General features: G+C 48.1%; 2 protein-coding genes across 7 annotated transcripts in view; one reads left to right on the top strand and one right to left on the bottom strand.

Annotated features, from left to right (window-relative positions):
- Setd7 (SET domain containing 7, histone lysine methyltransferase) overlaps window positions 1-2,785 on the bottom strand; it is a 42,783-nt gene extending 39,998 nt beyond the window's left edge. The window contains exon 1 of the mRNA NM_001109558.1: window positions 2,650-2,785. Within this exon, the coding sequence (NP_001103028.1) occupies window positions 2,650-2,689 (40 nt within the window). The 5' untranslated portion in view covers window positions 2,690-2,785. The remainder of the gene's footprint in view (window positions 1-2,649) is intronic.
- LOC147996246 (uncharacterized) lies at window positions 1,870-5,722 on the top strand. Of its 6 annotated transcripts, none has more exons than XR_015674515.1 (4): window positions 1,870-3,222; window positions 3,333-3,463; window positions 3,900-4,027; window positions 5,495-5,722. XR_015674515.1 is itself a non-coding variant. In XM_087640374.1 (4 exons), exons 1-3 carry the CDS (start codon window positions 3,120-3,122, stop codon window positions 3,715-3,717), a joined length of 348 nt encoding a protein of 115 aa, XP_087496500.1. In that variant the 5' UTR covers window positions 1,870-3,119; the 3' UTR covers window positions 3,718-4,027; window positions 5,495-5,722. The 6 variants fall into 6 exon arrangements, 1 of the variants encoding a protein (XP_087496500.1); XR_015674512.1 differs by having other exon boundaries at window positions 1,870-3,017; window positions 3,604-4,027; XR_015674524.1 differs by having other exon boundaries at window positions 1,870-3,017; window positions 3,604-4,027; window positions 5,612-5,722.
- Window positions 5,723-16,249: the final 10,527 nt, after the last annotated feature.

Raw genomic sequence — 16,249 nt, forward strand, 5'->3', positions numbered from 1 at the left:
ACACACACACACACACACACCATTTATGTAAAGAAACCTCGGTGTTTTGAACCCACTGGATTAACATGAAACCTGAAAACATACTTTAAACATTTTTATTTTGAGAAAGGGTCTCATATAGTTCAGGCTGGGTTTGAATTTGCTATACAGCTGAGGATGGCCTTGAACTCCTGATCCTCCTGCCTCCACCTCCACCTGCAGGTGTATGCCACTAGGTCTGGTTTTTGTTCACATGCAAGTGCTAGGGTCATAAACAACAGGGCATGTTTTCTAAACACAGATGGCTTCAGTTGGGGGCACTATCTGTGATCAAAGGTTTGTTTTTAAAAATTGCAAGAGATGGCTCAGTGGTTAAGAGCACTGACTGCTTTTCCAGAGGTCCTGAGTTCAAATCCTAGCAACCACGTGGTAGCTCGAAACCATCTGTAATGAGATCTGATGCCCTCTTCTGGTGTGTCTGAAGACAACTACATATATTAAATAAATCTTTAAAAAACAAACAAACAGAGGCTGGGGATTTAGTTCAGTGGTAGAGCGCTTACCTAGGAAGCGCAAGGCCCTGGGTTCGGTCCCCAGCTCCGAAAAAAGAACCAAAACAAACAAACAAAAAACAAAAAAATTTGCAAGTTAAAGAACAGGAGGAGGGGCTGGAGAGATGGCTCAGTGGTTAAGAGTCCTGGCTGCTGTTCCAGGTCCTGAGTTCAATTCCCAGCAACCACATGGTGGCTCACAACTATCTGTAACACCAGGTCCAGGGAATATGATCCCTCACACAGACATATATGCATTTCACATGAGGTAAAATAAATAAGTAAAAAAATCAACAACAGCAACAACGACCCAAACAAACCTAAACAAATACTATAAAAAAAAAAAAAAACCCAGAAGAATGAGCAAGACAGTGGAGGGCGATTTGTTAAGAACATGTTTTCTGTCATAACAGAAATTTACAAGAAGTCAATAACTTTGAAAGTTAAGGCTTCCTATGGCTCCCTCAAGCTGGCTGGGCCTCACTAATTCCAACACTGGGTTTATTTAGAGACATATAAGCTCTGTGAGTCCACAACATTTTAGTCTCTTCAAAAGTTACAAGCAAAATTATGTAGTTTAAAGTTTTTTTTTTTAAAAAAAAAACTAAAATGAAGATAAATTTTACAACTTAAATTAGAATGAATGCCTTTTCGGGAATTCAAAAAAATGATTCTACTTCATCTCACCCTAAGCTTTCAGCAGTCTGCAAAAGTTATATTTATGGGGGCTGGGGATTTAGCTCAGTGGTAGAGCGCTTGCCTAGCAAGCGCAAGGCCCTGGGTTCGGTCCCCAGCTCCGGAAAAAAAAAGAAAAAAGAAAAAAAAAGTTATATTTATGAACACACCAAAAAGGGGTTCCTCCCAACGTACCATTAACAAATACATATCTATATGCATTTGTTAAGCACCGCCACGTTTTTATTTATCGTTTGTCAGGCCTTTTTTATACAAATACATTAAAACGAGAACTAACCATGGACTTAAAATTATTTACTGAGATGCTGCGTTTAACAAATTCTGGAACAACACTACGCAAAACATCACGGGAACACTATCTGGGATAGAATAAGATAAATAATAAATACGCTTAAGAATGTTTTTCAGTGTCTATTGTTATAAAATCATAACCTCTCATGACACAAACATCGAGATTGTATAACGTCCCTACGGTGCCTTTTATAAGTGGGGGGCAAAAAAAAAAAAAAAAAAAGAGAGAGAGAGAGAGAGAAACTCAGCAAAACACGGTGGCGACAAGAGTCGGGGGAGGGGTGCGCAAGAAGGGGCGGAGAAACCTGACACCCAGGCGGTGATATCACCAGCAGCCAACAGCTCGGAATTCAGAAAGTTAAGTGTCACCCAGCAATTTGGGTCCCGGCTGGAGCGTCCGCACGGCGCGGCTGCACCTCGCTCAGAAGCCAGGGAGGGGGAAGGGGTGGGTGGCTGAGTTCGCCCGGGGGCAGCGCAGACCAGGGCCAGCCGCCTCCGGAACGCAGAGCGTTCGAGCCTGGTGGGGAGCGGCGTGCACTACCTAGCCATGATTTCATCTTTTTTCTTTTCTTTTCTTTTTTTTTTTTTTTTTTCTTTCCGGGAGGAGCGCCCGGGGCTACCATGTGTCTGGCCGGGTGCGATGCGATGGAAGACCCACCTAAACTCCGCCCTAGTGGTCGCCGGACGCAGCGACTCAGCTAGGAAAAGGGCAGACGGTCGGAGAGGGGAAGTCGAAGTGGTTGAAACGCAGCTGCTCCGCGGAGATCGCGGGCCTCAAGGGACTGCCCTCCGGCGCCCTCCCATCCTCCATCCCCGCAAGGACTAAGGCCAAGGTGCTAGGCAGCGTTGCAACTCCCAGGGAGGATGCTGCCGTGGCCCGGCTGGATGCAGGGGCCCAGCCTTCCCAGGGCCGCGGGGCCCCATTCCCTGCCCGTGCCCCACCGCGCCCCGCGCGCTCCCGGCGGCGTGGCGTAGGCAGTGCAGCCCCCGCCTGAGCCGAGCGACCCGCCATCCGCTTAGGGACCGCGGTGGCCTTCGGCTCGGCCCCGCCGAGTCGCAGACCATCACTCTTGGTGCTTTCGGCCCAGGCGCCTGTCCCCACTCCAGGGTCCTGGAGAAAAGCCTGCCGTACCTTCCACGGCTTCCTCCACTACCTCGTCGTCGCTATCCATGGCAGCTGCGACCCTACCCAGCACGGGGCCGTGCGTCCGGCTCCGGTCCCTCCGGGTGCTGGCGGTGGCTGAGCGAACGCAGGAGCTAAGCCCTTCGAGTTTGGAGGGGGAGGAGGGGGAGGAAGAGGAGGAGCAGTCGGGGCCGCTCGCACTGCCTCCCCCTACAGTCCTTTTAATTCCTCCGCCAGCCGCGGAGCCGCAACCGCCGCTCCCCCTCCCCTCGTCTCCGGTGCCCGAGGCTCCGGGGTGCTGCTGCCGCTGCAACTTTCTCCTGCGATACCCCCTCTTTGTTATGGAGCAGCTGATCCGCTGACATCACCCGGCGCCGGTGCGCTCCCTCCCTCGTTGATTGACAGTTCCCTGTCCTTTCCCAGAAGTGAGGCTCCTTAGAGCCGAAGACGCTCCGGTGCTGCGCCGCCTCTTCCAGGCTATGGGCCGGCCCGGCTGCATTTACCTTTTGGCTTGGTTCACTGTTCACCAGCCACGCGGTCCAGGTCGCCGCCGGCTGCTTGCTAGCACCCCGGGCCGCCAGGGTACCCGCCTGGGGTGGGTGAGGGGCTCGGAGCGCCTGATACCCCGCGATGTGCCACCGGGGACTTGGAAGTGAGCGGTGCTGGGTGTTCCTCCCACTATCCCACTCCAGGACAGCTAGAGCTCACTCGGAACCAAGCCTTTCTGCTGCTCCTGAGCTTCGACTTCCTCGCGCCCTGGAGCCCACTTCACTCAGCTCGCCGCCGCCCAGAGTTGCAAAGTGCGACGCGCACAGGAGCGCAGGTGCCCCCTCCCTCTCCACTGCCCAGAGTCCCCTCCACAAGCCGGTTTCCTAGATTCCAGGGGGCGTCCTGCGCCCCGGATTCCGCCCGACTGCATTTTCTACCAGAGTCCCCAGTCTCCACCTTCTTTCTCATTCCCAGGTCCCTAGGGAGATCCAGGAATTTACCAAACCCAAATGGCAGCAGGCCGCACCCGAGGTTTGGCGGGTTCCTTCTCCTTGTCTTGGAGAAGGAGCCACCAAGCGGAGAGCCTGAGCTAGGACCCCGTGTCTAGCGCGCTTCCTCTCGCCTCCGGTCCTACACTTGTGATGTCCCCAGATGTCTCTTTAGTTTCTCCAAGTGCCAACCACTTCACCGACTCAGGCATCTTTGAGGGAAGAAACCCCCTTCCCAGCCCAGCCACTTAACGAGTGTCATTATGGTGCTACCTCTTACAGGTGGCAGCAAAGGACCACTTTAAATAGCGGGTTAAATGGCTACACATGTACAGAATGTACCATGGAATTACCCGGTGTCGGTCTGGCCTTCTGCCAAGAACAGTCATCGTGGCGGGTAGGGCAGGAGGGTAAGTAAGTTATTCCGTTTGGTTTTCTGAACAATGAATAAGGCAGGATTTCAAGGCACTTCCAAGGCCTCGGAGAGTCAGCACCCCCACCCCTAACATCCCCTTCTTTTCTTAAATGTCCTTTGGTGGGGTGAAGTATTGTAGGCAGGGTCTCCTGTAGCCCGGGTCTCTAACCTCTAACTCACTAAGTACAGGAGGATGATTTTGGTTAGGAGAACTAACCATCTCGCCTCCATCGCCACAGCTCGCTCGGCAATTACAAACATTGGCCAGCATGCTGAGTTTACAAGACTGGTTCTTCCGTGCTAGGGAAGCAGGCTCTCTACCAATTGAGCAGCACCACCACTGGCTAATATATATGTCAGAAAAATAGAAAAAAAAAGAGCAAAAGAAACGGCGTGGTGACGTTAATCCCAGCACTAGGGAGGCAGAGGAAGGCAGATCTCTGAGCTCAATGCTAGCCTGTTTGGTCTACAGAGTGAGTTCCAGGTCAGCCCGGGCTATGTAGAGAAATCCTGACTCGAAGGGGGAAAAAAAGCATTTAAGAGAAAAGTTATAGAGACACTAGCCCCAAATATTATCAGAAAGTTTAGCTCCACTCTGCTTTAGAAAGAGGAAGACTGTGGATGTTCAGTTAGCAGGCTTAGGGTCCAGTCTCTCACCTGCAAACACACCAGGGATGCCACTCTGGCAGTATGGACTTCTCCTGAGCATTAGATGGTCAGGCCCCGTGGGGAGAGACTTCTCTGGTTTAGGCTGGATTACCCTTTGTACCTTTAGCCTAGACTACACCACTGTACACTCTGACCCAGGCTACATTGTTGTGAAATCTTCTAGACCCCTTTGAGGTCTGTCTTGGGGTTGATCTCCTTAAGGTTTTCCAGGGCAGATACCTGGGTCCTTAGGCTCCACAAAAATCTACTTCTGCGAGGAAATGTGAAAGGATACCTTCAGATTATAATTTAAATTTTAATCTTTTTTAAAAAAGATTTTATTTGTGTGTGTGTATGTGTGTGTATTTGTGTGTATGTGTGTGCATGTGTATGTGTATATGTGTGCATGTGGGCATGTATGTGTGTGTGCGCGTGCGTGTGTTTGTGTGTGTGTGTGTGTGTGTGTGTGTGTGTGTGTGTGTGTGTGTGTGTACCTAAGGAGGCTAGAGAGCATTGGATGCCTGGAACTGGAGCTAAGGCAGTGGTAAACCTTGGATGTGGGTGCTGGGAACCAAATGTGGGTCTTCTGAGTCATCTGCAGCCCCATAGAACATCGCTTTAAAACATGAAGACAGAAACAGGATTTTACTGAGTGTGTGTGCGGTGTGCACATGTCTACGAGTGTGAGCTAGACAGAGTCTCTCATGGAGTAGATGAGGCCTCAGATACCAACCTGTCTCTGCCTTCCCGGGGGTTGTGTTGCAAGCATATACCTTCACACTTGTCTTTTTTTGTTTGTTTGCTTTGTTTTAAGCCATGGATTGTGGAGTTGAAGAATCTTGCCAGTCCTTATTCAGAGTCTTTGAGAAGGCATTTACTGTGCTTCATCCCTTTCTGGTTTGAGCTATGTGATATCTCCTCTCATTTCCAGCCTCTTATGTATCAATACCATCCTCACACATGATGTTGATACTCACGTGATGAAGAATATCACATGCTCATCTCCTTCAGGTTCTACACAATAAAAATGCTGAAAACAGAAGGAAGAAGCAAAAATAACTTATTTCTCTACTGAAAGGGTGAAAACATCAGGGCAGGAAACGACCCCCTCAGAACATATACACAGGCTCATGGTGGGAGGGTGTGTGTGTGTGTGTGTGCTGGGGGAGGGGGAGGGTCTGCCCCAGGTGTCTTTGGGTTCAGAGGGGAATGTCCTCTTGGAGGAGTGAGGTTAGCCCAGGCTGTTATGAGCAGTCTACCTGTGTCAAGAGCCTTTCTATGTACTACTTTGATAGTGTCTGGAACCAGCACCCACTCCCTGCACTACTGAATGGGTCTTGAATATGCCTAGAAGGGGCTGTGTGGGGAGCCAGGGCCCTGTGGTACTGACACAGGGCCAGGAAAAGGCAGCCATTAGGACGGTCCATCTCAGTCCTCACCATTCACTCCTCTTGGCTCTAGACCACAAGTTTAGGGAAAACGTTTGCTGGCTCCCATAAATAGTGGTTCTCAACCCTCCTAGTACCATGACCCTTTAATACAATTCCTCATGTTGTGGTGACCCCCCAATTATAAAATTATTTTTGTTGCAGAAAGGACTTTTCTGTCTCCTGTAGACAGTGGTGCGTTTTTCCTCACAGATTTGCTCCTCTTCTGCCATGTGGCCAAATGCTTCCTTTCAGCCCAAGTGTCAGTGGCATCTTTTGCATCGTTCCGCAGGCCCCACGTGGGGATCCATTTTGTTCCTTTCTACAGGGCTCTTCTCTCTGAGAGCTTGTTTTACAAACTCTCCATGTGGCTTCCCACCAGTTTCCTCCCAATGTGGTCATGAGCTAGAAATCAATAAAGCTCTTGGTCAGTGTGCGGCAACAAAATAGTAGCTGGCTGCTCCTAACTCACAGATTCCTGTAGAGTAGGGCGTACACGTGACAGCTGCAGTGGAGCCCCGTGTGAGACTCGCTTGCACACCGTATGGAGTGCTGACTTCTGTGGTTCTGCTTATTAGTTTATTGTCATTAGTTAATGATTGCAATGCTGAGGCTTTGTTCATACTAGGCAAGCATGCTACTGCCACTCCTAGCCCCTTGATGGCGGATTCAGGAAGGCTTCGCCTAGCTGAGCATGCCTTCAGCCCCTCACTGGTCCAGTCAGACAGAACTCCATCACTGAGACACTGCTTCCCCATCTGCCAGCTCCTAGTGAGTATTCTCCTGCTGAGCCTTGCCCCCAGTACATAGAGTGACTGGGCTTCCGTTGTCCTCACCTGTGGCCCATCTCTCCGTACTCAGGGTAGGAAACACAAGTCCCTCCTCCATTAGTCATTGCAAATTGAAATACCCATCTACTTAAGGTCATTTCCCCACCCATGGCTTTCCCCAGAGAACCCATGAGGTTTGTCTCCTTGCAAAAAGGATGTCACTTCCACAGTAAATATATTTCTATACTCTTCCTGCATCTATGGCACTTCCTATGTCCTGGGTAAACAAGGTTGTCAGATAGCTGATGTGCATGTGAGAAACACTGGGGAAACTAAGCCAATGTGAGTTCCCTTGTGGTTGTTAGTAAAGAACTATTCCTACCCAGAAGATCAGGATTGGAAGACCCACAGTTCTTAACACCCATAACAGGTCTACCTGTTCTTGGGAGTTTAGGAGCATTCAAGCAAGGGCTGACACCAGGAGGTCCTGGAAAAAAATGAATTATTTTATGTATGTGCCTTACTCAGGGTTTCTATTCCTGCACAAACACCATGAACAAGAAGCAAGTTGGGGAGGAAAGGGTTTATTCAGCTTACACTTCCACATTGCTGTTCATCACCAAAGGAAGTCAGGACCGGAACTCACACAGGGCAGGAAGATGATGCAGAGGCCATGGAGGGATGTCACTTACTGGCTTGCTTCCCCTGGCTGGCTCAGCTTGCTTTCTTATAGAACTCAGGACTACCAGCCCAGGGATGGCACCACCCACAATGGGTCCTTCCGCCTTGATCGCTAATTGAGAAAATGCCTTACAGTTGGGTCTCATGGAGGCATTTCCTCAAGGGAGGCTCCTTTCTCTGTGATAACTCCTGCTCGTGTCAAGTTGACACAAAAAACCAGCCAGTACAGTATGTGTTTGCCTGCATATGTATATGTGCTTCCTATACATGCCTGGTTTGTATGGAAACCAGAAAAGGGCACTGGATCTTTGGGAGCTGGAGTCACAGACTGATGTGAGCTGCCATTTGGGTTCTTGGAATTGAGCAGTGGTCCTTTAGAAGAGCAGCCAGGTCTCTTACCCAAGTCATCTCTCCAGCCCTCATCAGAAGCTCTTTTCGCTGCTGATTTTGAAAAGGGTCTTTTACAGCTGGTTCAGAACTCACTGTGTAGTCCAGGCTGGCCCTTAATTCTCAGTGGTCCTCCTGTGGCTAACTGTGTAGTCCAGGCTGGCCCTTAATTCTCAGTGGTCCTCCTGTGGCCAACTGTGTAGTCCAGGCTGGCCTTTAATGCTCAGTGGTCCTCCTGTGGCTAACTCCAGTGGGTTGGTGTTATAGGTGCTACCATATATGATTCCGTGAAGGAGGGATTTTTTTAAATTTTAATTTTATTTTCCATTTTTTTAAATTTATTTTTGAGTCAGCCTTATGTAATCCATGTCGGTCTCAAACTATTGGTCCTCCTGCCTTTACCTCCTGGATGTTAGATCCCAGTTGTGTACATTCCCAACCCAGAGAATCCTATGTAAAAACATCCCATTTGACTCTACGTATTCTTTAAAAAGGCAGTTTTCTGGGCTGGAGAGATAGCATGGGCAGGAGTTAAAAGCATGTACTGCTCCTCCAGAGGTCCCAGGTTAGGTTCTCAACACCCACAGCAGGCTGCTTACAACTGCCTGTAACAGGGTCGAATGCCCTTTTCTGACCTCTGTGGGCACCTCCCCACCTCCCCCGCATAGATACACAGACAGGCATACATAAATGACAGTCAAATAGTTTGATTGAATTTTCTCCTTGTGTGATTTGGTCTAGCTAAGAACTAGTGACCAGGTGATGAAATGCTTGTACTGAGATAGATAGAATGGGCTACACCACTCTACTCAACTGGGGACTCACCATTTAGGCTAAGTAAACCATCAAACCCCAGCATGGTAAGAGAGAAAGGAAAAGATGAATCTAGGCTGACTGATGAACTGAGCGTCGACTTTCTAATGCTATCTTTTCCTAGTATGAAGGAGACGTGAAGAGAGGGCTGGGGAGGCCATTTTCTTGACCTTAGGGAGGGAGACATGAGCTTTTATGAGGCCCATGGTTCTCGGGTTCTGAGTCACTGAATCACATTAATCCAGTGCCTAACACTGTTAAATGACAGCTGCAGAAGCTGGAGGGGAGGGCAGAGGGGTAGGGTTAGGAGTGCTGGGGAGAAGGGCATTGGGGGTGGGGTGGGGGTGGAGTAGGGGTGACTGCATGAAAGGGGCCATGGTAGTAAGCTCTAGGTCTGAGGTTGGGGAGCAAAGGAGGAGAGGAGAAACCTCATGCTGCTGGAAATAGACACGACTGCAGTTAGGCAAAGACTCATACATTCAGGGTGACCTGATTCGATGATGACAACAGGAAGTGCAGGGAGCGAGCAGAATAGCCTGACCCGAGGAAGTGAATTTAATAATATCGAAGACTTCACAGTTGCCATGGCGTCAAATGCCTCCGGCCATATTAAACGTCTTTCTCCTTTTTTCACCTGATTCTTATTCTTTCAACAGGCTCGTGTCCCTGCAATGTATCCAGTAAACTAAATTTAGACCCTCTGGGACAACAGAGAAGGAGCCATGTGGCCCAGATCTCTGTCTCCGTGTGCTATGGGTCATATGACATGCTTGCCTTCTCAGATCTGAGGACCTCGGTTAGATTTGGGTCTAGTGAGGCAACTTGGGAGAGGGGGGAGAGGCCACACTGGGAACTGCGTAGTTCTGTAGCAATAACTTGGGAAAAAGTAAGATGCAGAGGTTCGAAAAATAAATATAATTACCATCAAATCAAGCATGCTCCCTTAAATGTTATTTGGCTTTATTAGCATCTAAATTTTATTGTCTTGGGCTACAATTACAATGATTTTTGGGGGATCAGGGATAGAGCTCAACTGGCAAAGTACTTGGCTTGTACATGTGGCGGTCCAGTCCTAGAATCCATTTTCTAAAAAACAAAACAAGGAAAACAAACAAACAAACAAACAAACAAACAAACAAACAATCATCCAAACAAGTTTAGTCACATATGCTTGTAATCCCAGCATTGGCAGTGGGAAAAGAGATGGGTGAATACCCCAGCTTACTGGCCAGCCAGCTAGACCAATTAGGGAGTGTCAGGTCCCAGTGAAAGACTCTATCTAAAAACCAAGGTGGACAGCATCTGAGGAATGACACAGGATCAGATCTCTGACCTCCATACACATGTGCAAATGTACCCCACACATAGGAACACATACAGGTAGCTGGGTCTCACAATTGCCCTATAGAATCAGAGACGCTGCAGGAGGCAATCAATCTGTTACATGCTCTTGTGTTTGTACAGCATTGGGATTGGAACCCAAGGAACATACTCCTTTAACATATGGGGAGGCTGGAGAGATGGCTCAGCGGTTAAGAGCACTGACTGCTCTTCCAGAGGTCCTGAGTTCAATTCCCAGCAACCACCTGGTGGCTCACAACCATTTGTAATGGGATCCAGTGCCCTCTTCTGGTGTGTCTGAGGACAGCTACAGTGTACTCACAGACATAAAATAAATAAATAAATCCTTGAAAAAAAAGCAGTGGGAGATACATTCTTTAAAAAAAAAAAAAGACTCAGTATGAATAAAAGATCAGCTCTACCTGACTAAAGATGTCACTTACAAGAGTCTCCAAGTGGACTCCCATGAGCTGCATCCCAGAATAGCGAACATAGCTGAGGTGTGACTGATAGATAAGGTTATTCTTGTCATGGCCAGGGTAATCTCTTTTTGAAGATGTATATGTTTGAGAAGATAAGTCTCCCTCCCTCCCTCCCTCTCTCCCTCCCTCCCTTCCTCCCTCTCTCCCTCTCTCCCTTCCTTCCTTCCTTCCTTCCTTCCTTCCTTCCTTCCTTCCTTCCTTCCTGTGTTTGCTTTTTGTTTGTTTTTGGAGACAGGGCTTCCCTGTGCAGCGCTGGTTGCCTGGAACTCACTCTGTAGACCAGGTTGCCCTCAAACTCAGGGTCCTGCCTGCCTCTACCTCCCAAGTGCTGGGATTAGAGGCCTGGAAGATAAGTTTTGTGCACGTTTGCTTATGTAGCTGGGAGTGAGGGTAAATGAAAATCACGGGAGCCACAAGAGAGACAGGGAGACTTAGAAAAGCACAAGCTGCCCTCTCTCTTACCCACTCCTGTGTACATTGGTCCATCAACTCCAGAGGGTTTGAGTTCCATGCTTCAAGCCTCTGTAGCCAATGCAACAGACTGCCGTGTTTTTTCCTTTCTTATGTTGGCGAATGGACTCAGGGCCTGGAGCACACTAAGTATTCCTTCCCACATCATGGAGCTCTACACACAACCTTGGTTTTTCACTTTATTATATTTTATATGCAGGAGTGTTTGGCCTTTATGTAGGTTTATGTGCCACGAGTGTGCCTGATACCCAAGAAGGTCAGAAGAGGGTGATGGATCCTCTGGAACTGGAGTTACCAGTGCGTGGTTTGTAGATGCTGGGAATGGAACCGAGCTCTTTCTCCAGCCCCCTAGGTTCAGTTTTTAAAGTCCTAACTGCATCTCTCTGTCTTTCTGATATTAGTTATGCCACTGTTTTAAAAAAAGATTTATTTATTTATTATAAATAAGTACACTGTAGCTGTCATCAGGCACACCAGCAGAGGGCATCAGATCTCATTATAGATGACTGTGAGCCACCATGTGATTGTTGGGATTTGAACTCAGGACCTCTAGGAAGAACAGTCAGTGCTCTTAACCACTGAGCCATCTCTATGTCACTTTTAGGGGGAAAGAGATTAACCCGCCCCCCCCCCCCCCATTCCTTCACTACCGTGGCCTACTTTGGCTGGGTTCCAGCCACATCTCTTGTGTGTGTGGTTTTTAGAACTGAGAGCAGTGGTCCACTCTATCTCAGTGAAGCGTCTCCTTTAGTTTTATGAGCCACTTCCCGAGGTGTGGTGGTTCACACTGACAACTGGACAAGGGTCTGGCATGCCCTAGGAGACAAACCTCTCTGGGCATGTCTGTGAGAGAGTTGCTAGACTGGGTTAACTGGGCTCGAGTGTGTATGTGGGTGAGAACTTGTATGTCAGTCAGACAACTTGCTGGAGTCGGTTCTCTCCTTCTACCATGTGGGATCAGGGATCAAACTCAGGCTTGGTGGCAAGAGCCTTTACCAGTGGAGCCATCACACCAGCCCGGAGAAATTTTGTAACTTGATTGAATAGCTTGAATTCTTTAGAAGACAATGTCACATTGCAGTGTCAAAAGGTTGGGCAGCCTAGAGGTCGTCGTTTTCTCCTGGGATGTACTCTGCTGGGGGCATTGCCAAAAGTGTCTGAACGGACAGTGTCCTTTCAGGTTACTTTAAGACCCTATTGATTCTGTTTGCTGACTCTATAGATTCATGCCTAGCTTCTGGAATATCTTTCAGGCAGATTCAAAAAGATTAGCTCAAATGCTTCTGTGTTCGGGACAGAGGGACACAAAGCAAGCAGCCCCAAGGCAGGCTTAGCACCCTTGGCCAAGGGCCAGTTGCTCAGCCATGGGAGTGGGTCTTGCAAGTCACCAGCACCCTTCCCGACCTGACATCTGAGGAATGCCTGGGTTGCGATAAACGTGAGCTTCCCAGTGGAGTGGGGTGCTACGCCACTGCTTGCTTGCAAACTTGCCTCCTCCACACTGCCTCACCCCACTGAGCTGCCCCCTTCCAGCCTTGTTCTGGACTCTTTCTCCTGTACAAATATAGCAAGAGGTTGGATGGAAAACATGGCCGTTTGTGGGCAGATGGACATGAGACAGTTTATGTAACTGACTCCCTTCCTCTTTCCAGACAATCCCTCTGAAAATGAGGACCCTGATAATGAACAGGAGAGTTATCTTGTTCATAAAGTCATTTTATCCCAGGAAGTACCATTTCTGTTGCTGCATACTCTTTCAAATATTTGAAGAGATTAGAAACTCATTTTGTACCTGTTTTCCTTCATGGCAGTCTCTTAGGCAAGAGAGCTTTTGAGACTTTACCCAGGTTCTCACAACTAAGACACAAGCAATGAAACACAAATTTGGACTCCTTGAATCTTCAGCTGCCCCCTTCGACACTTCCTGTATAGAACCTGGAGCTCTCAAGGGGTTGGCAGGCTGAGCCATTCTAAAGCGAGCAAGGAATGTACTTAGAGACAGAGTACAAGGTCCCAGCAGCTTGATTCACAAGACTTAATTCTAAAAGTGACCTGAAATCCATTCATAGGTGACCAATGCAGAGACTCGGTGTTAAACAGCTTCCTGGGGGCTTGCACCCAGTGAGAGTGGGATTTTGTAGGTCTTGAAACTATGAGGAGTCACAGAGAGAGCATAGCAGCATAGCTCTGGAGGGATCATTCTAGAAGATGGGTGAGCAAAGGAAAAGTTCTAGAAGATTCATGGTGTGTGTGGTGTGGTGTGGTGTGGTGTGGTGTGTGTGTGTGTGTGTGTGTGTGTGTGTGTGTGTGTGTGCGTGCGTGCGTGCGTGCGTGCGTGCATGCGTGCGTGCGTGCATGCGCGCGCATGCATGCTGGAGGCCAGAGCTCCATGTTGGATGTCTTTTCTCGGTATCTATACCCTATAATTTGAAGCAGGGGTTCTCTCTGAATCTGGAGCTCCTTCATTGGGCAAGACCCCTAGAAATCCTCCTGTTTCTGCCTCCTAATTACAGGCATGTGATGCTACAGCTTTTCATGTGGGTGCTTGGGCATGTGAACTCAGGACCTTGCTCATCATAAGCACTTTTCCAGACAAGCAGTCTCCTTAACTTTTTTTTTTTTTCCGTTCTAGGTTGGCCTAGATCTCACGAGATAACTGGGGTTGACCTTTAATTTATGGTCGGTCCTCCCAAGTGCTGGGAATATGGGAGTGGGTCATTCACCTGAGGGTTTTTTTTTCACGCTCATATTTATGGTGCCACAGATGCTGGATTTATGCGGGTAAGATGATCATAAAAAACACAGGCTCTTATTATGAATGTTTTGTTCTCTGACAAGTGGTCCTATCTTGAAAGTTCTGGGAACTTTGGGAGGTAGGAGCCTAAGTAGAGAAGTAAGCCATTAGGGGTGGACCTTGGGAAACTATATCTTACCCTGGTTTCAGCCTTGTCCTTGGCTTCCTGTTTGCCATGGTGTGGACTCCATTGCACACTCTTGTCACTATGATCTGAGCGACATTTTTAGTCCTCTGCACCATGACAGACTGACGCTTCTGAAACTGTGTGTCAAAGTAGGTCTTTCCTCCCTTTAGCTGCTCTGTTGAGTATTTTGGTCACTGCAAAAGTGTGATACAGCTATGCAGCTGACCACATCTGACCACATCTGGCCACAGCTGGCCACAGCTGGCTACAGCTGACCCAGGAAGGTGCTGAATGTGGGTACTGCTTCGTGAGAGTGTTCCAAGAGACCCTCCTTACTTGAGATGGCCCTCACTTCTTTGAGATCCATACTTCTTGTTGCCCTGAGTGTTTTTTGGGTTGTGATGGCTGAGTGGAAAGTAAAAAATCTCAGTGGCAGCAATGCACGATCTTTCACCACACCCAGGGCTTGGAGGTGTCCTGGAGATTCAGGCAAGCATATTGGCAAGTGGAGCCATCCTGCCAACAAGGCTCACCAATGCACGATGAGCAGATGAGGCCTGGGCTGACCACGGCCCTCCGGGGAGCATCTTGGATCTGAAAGGTGAATCTACACTGGGAATGCTGAGAAGTTTAGAAGAAGTTAGTGGTCACTTGGGGACTTCATTCAATTCCCAAAACATCTAGTTCTAACCTATACTTCTGAACAGCAATTCAGTGCCACTTTCAGAGGAAAATAGTCCCGGCAGAGGTACTAGAACGAAAGAATATTGAAAAGAATTAAAAATCCGTCTGGTTCCTGACAGGCACCACTCTAAATCATGCAGTCTGTGTCCTTCCAGGCATGTTTTGTGTGTGACCATAATGTCTGATTTTATTGCCCTCATACTAAAGTTGACTAGAGCTGGTCCTTTCTCTTCTTGTTACCCCCAGTTCATAATGCTTGTGTCTCTTAGTAGCCAACATCTGCTTAGGCTCGACATACTCAAATCTCTGCCCAGTCTTCTGTGGAGTGCTAGTATTTTTGTCAAAAAATGGGCTTCGGCTGCCCACCGCAGACACTGTCATAACTCACTTCCTCTGGGCACCCAAAGAATCCTGGCATGTCCTATTCTGTGTCATTTCATGGACGGGTGCTTAACACACTCATGGCAGAAGGTCCAGCACGTTTTAGGACCGCTCGTTGGGTTTCGTGGGTCACCACCATTAACTAGTCTCTTCATTATTGCTGTTGACGAGACAAGATCTCAAACACCGTGTCTCCCAGAGTGTCCTCAAACTCACCACAATCCTCCAGCCTCAGTTTCCCTGCAGCTGGTAGCCACCCTGCCTTGCTGGTAACATCTTTATTTTTTTTTAAGTGAACTCTATTCTTAAGTAATATTTCATAGAAGTTAACTTTCTAAGAGTCCAGCATTGCTTTCATAGTATCACTCAATTCTCAAAAGTAATAACAGCTGTGTAAAAAACTATACTCAGAGATTATGGCATTGAAAGAAGACAAGTGTGCACATTTGAAAACAGCAGTCAAGGGCTCAGGTGAGGTGACTCGGAGGGAAAAGGCACTCACTGCGAAACCTGAGGTCCTGAGTTTATTGCCTGGGACCTGTACCACTGGAGAGAAGCAACTCCTGAGGGTTATCCTCTGACCTCTTCAAATGGTACCTCTGTGTATGGGTGTGCTGGCTGGTTTTGTGTGTCAATTTGACACAAGCTGAAGTTATCACAGAGAAAGGAGCCTCAGTTGAGGAAACGCCTCCCTGAGACCCAGCTATAAGGCATTTACTTAATTAGTGATCAAGGGGAGTCAGGGGGCAACCCATTGTGGGTGGTGCCATTCCTGGGCTGGTAGTTTTGGGTTCTATAAGACAGCAAGCTGAGCAAGCCAGGGGAAGCAAGCCAGTAAGCAACATCCCTCCACGGCCTCTGCATCAGCTCCTGCTTCCTGACCTGCTTGAGTTCCAGTCCTGACTTCCTTTGGTGATGAACAGCAGTATGGAAAGTGTAAGCCAAATAAACCCTTTCCTCCCCAACCTGCTTCTTGTTCATGGTATTTGTGCAGGAATAGAAACCCTGACTAAGACAATGGGTATAAACACATACATAAACAGAAAACATACTCTATAATTTTTTTAAAGAAAGTAATAGTTAAAATGCCTACATGAAATATGTTGAAAAATAGAAACCAAAATGTTAACAATGGTTCCATCAGAGGGATGCGATCTTAATTAATTTTATTTTCCTTTTTATGCTCATTCAAAGGCTTTCTAAATAATAGC

Source organism: Rattus norvegicus, chromosome 2 (genome assembly GCF_021556685.1).
Source record: "Rattus norvegicus strain SHRSP/BbbUtx chromosome 2, alternate assembly SHRSP_T2T, whole genome shotgun sequence".
Taxonomy (NCBI): Eukaryota; Metazoa; Chordata; class Mammalia; order Rodentia; family Muridae; genus Rattus; species Rattus norvegicus.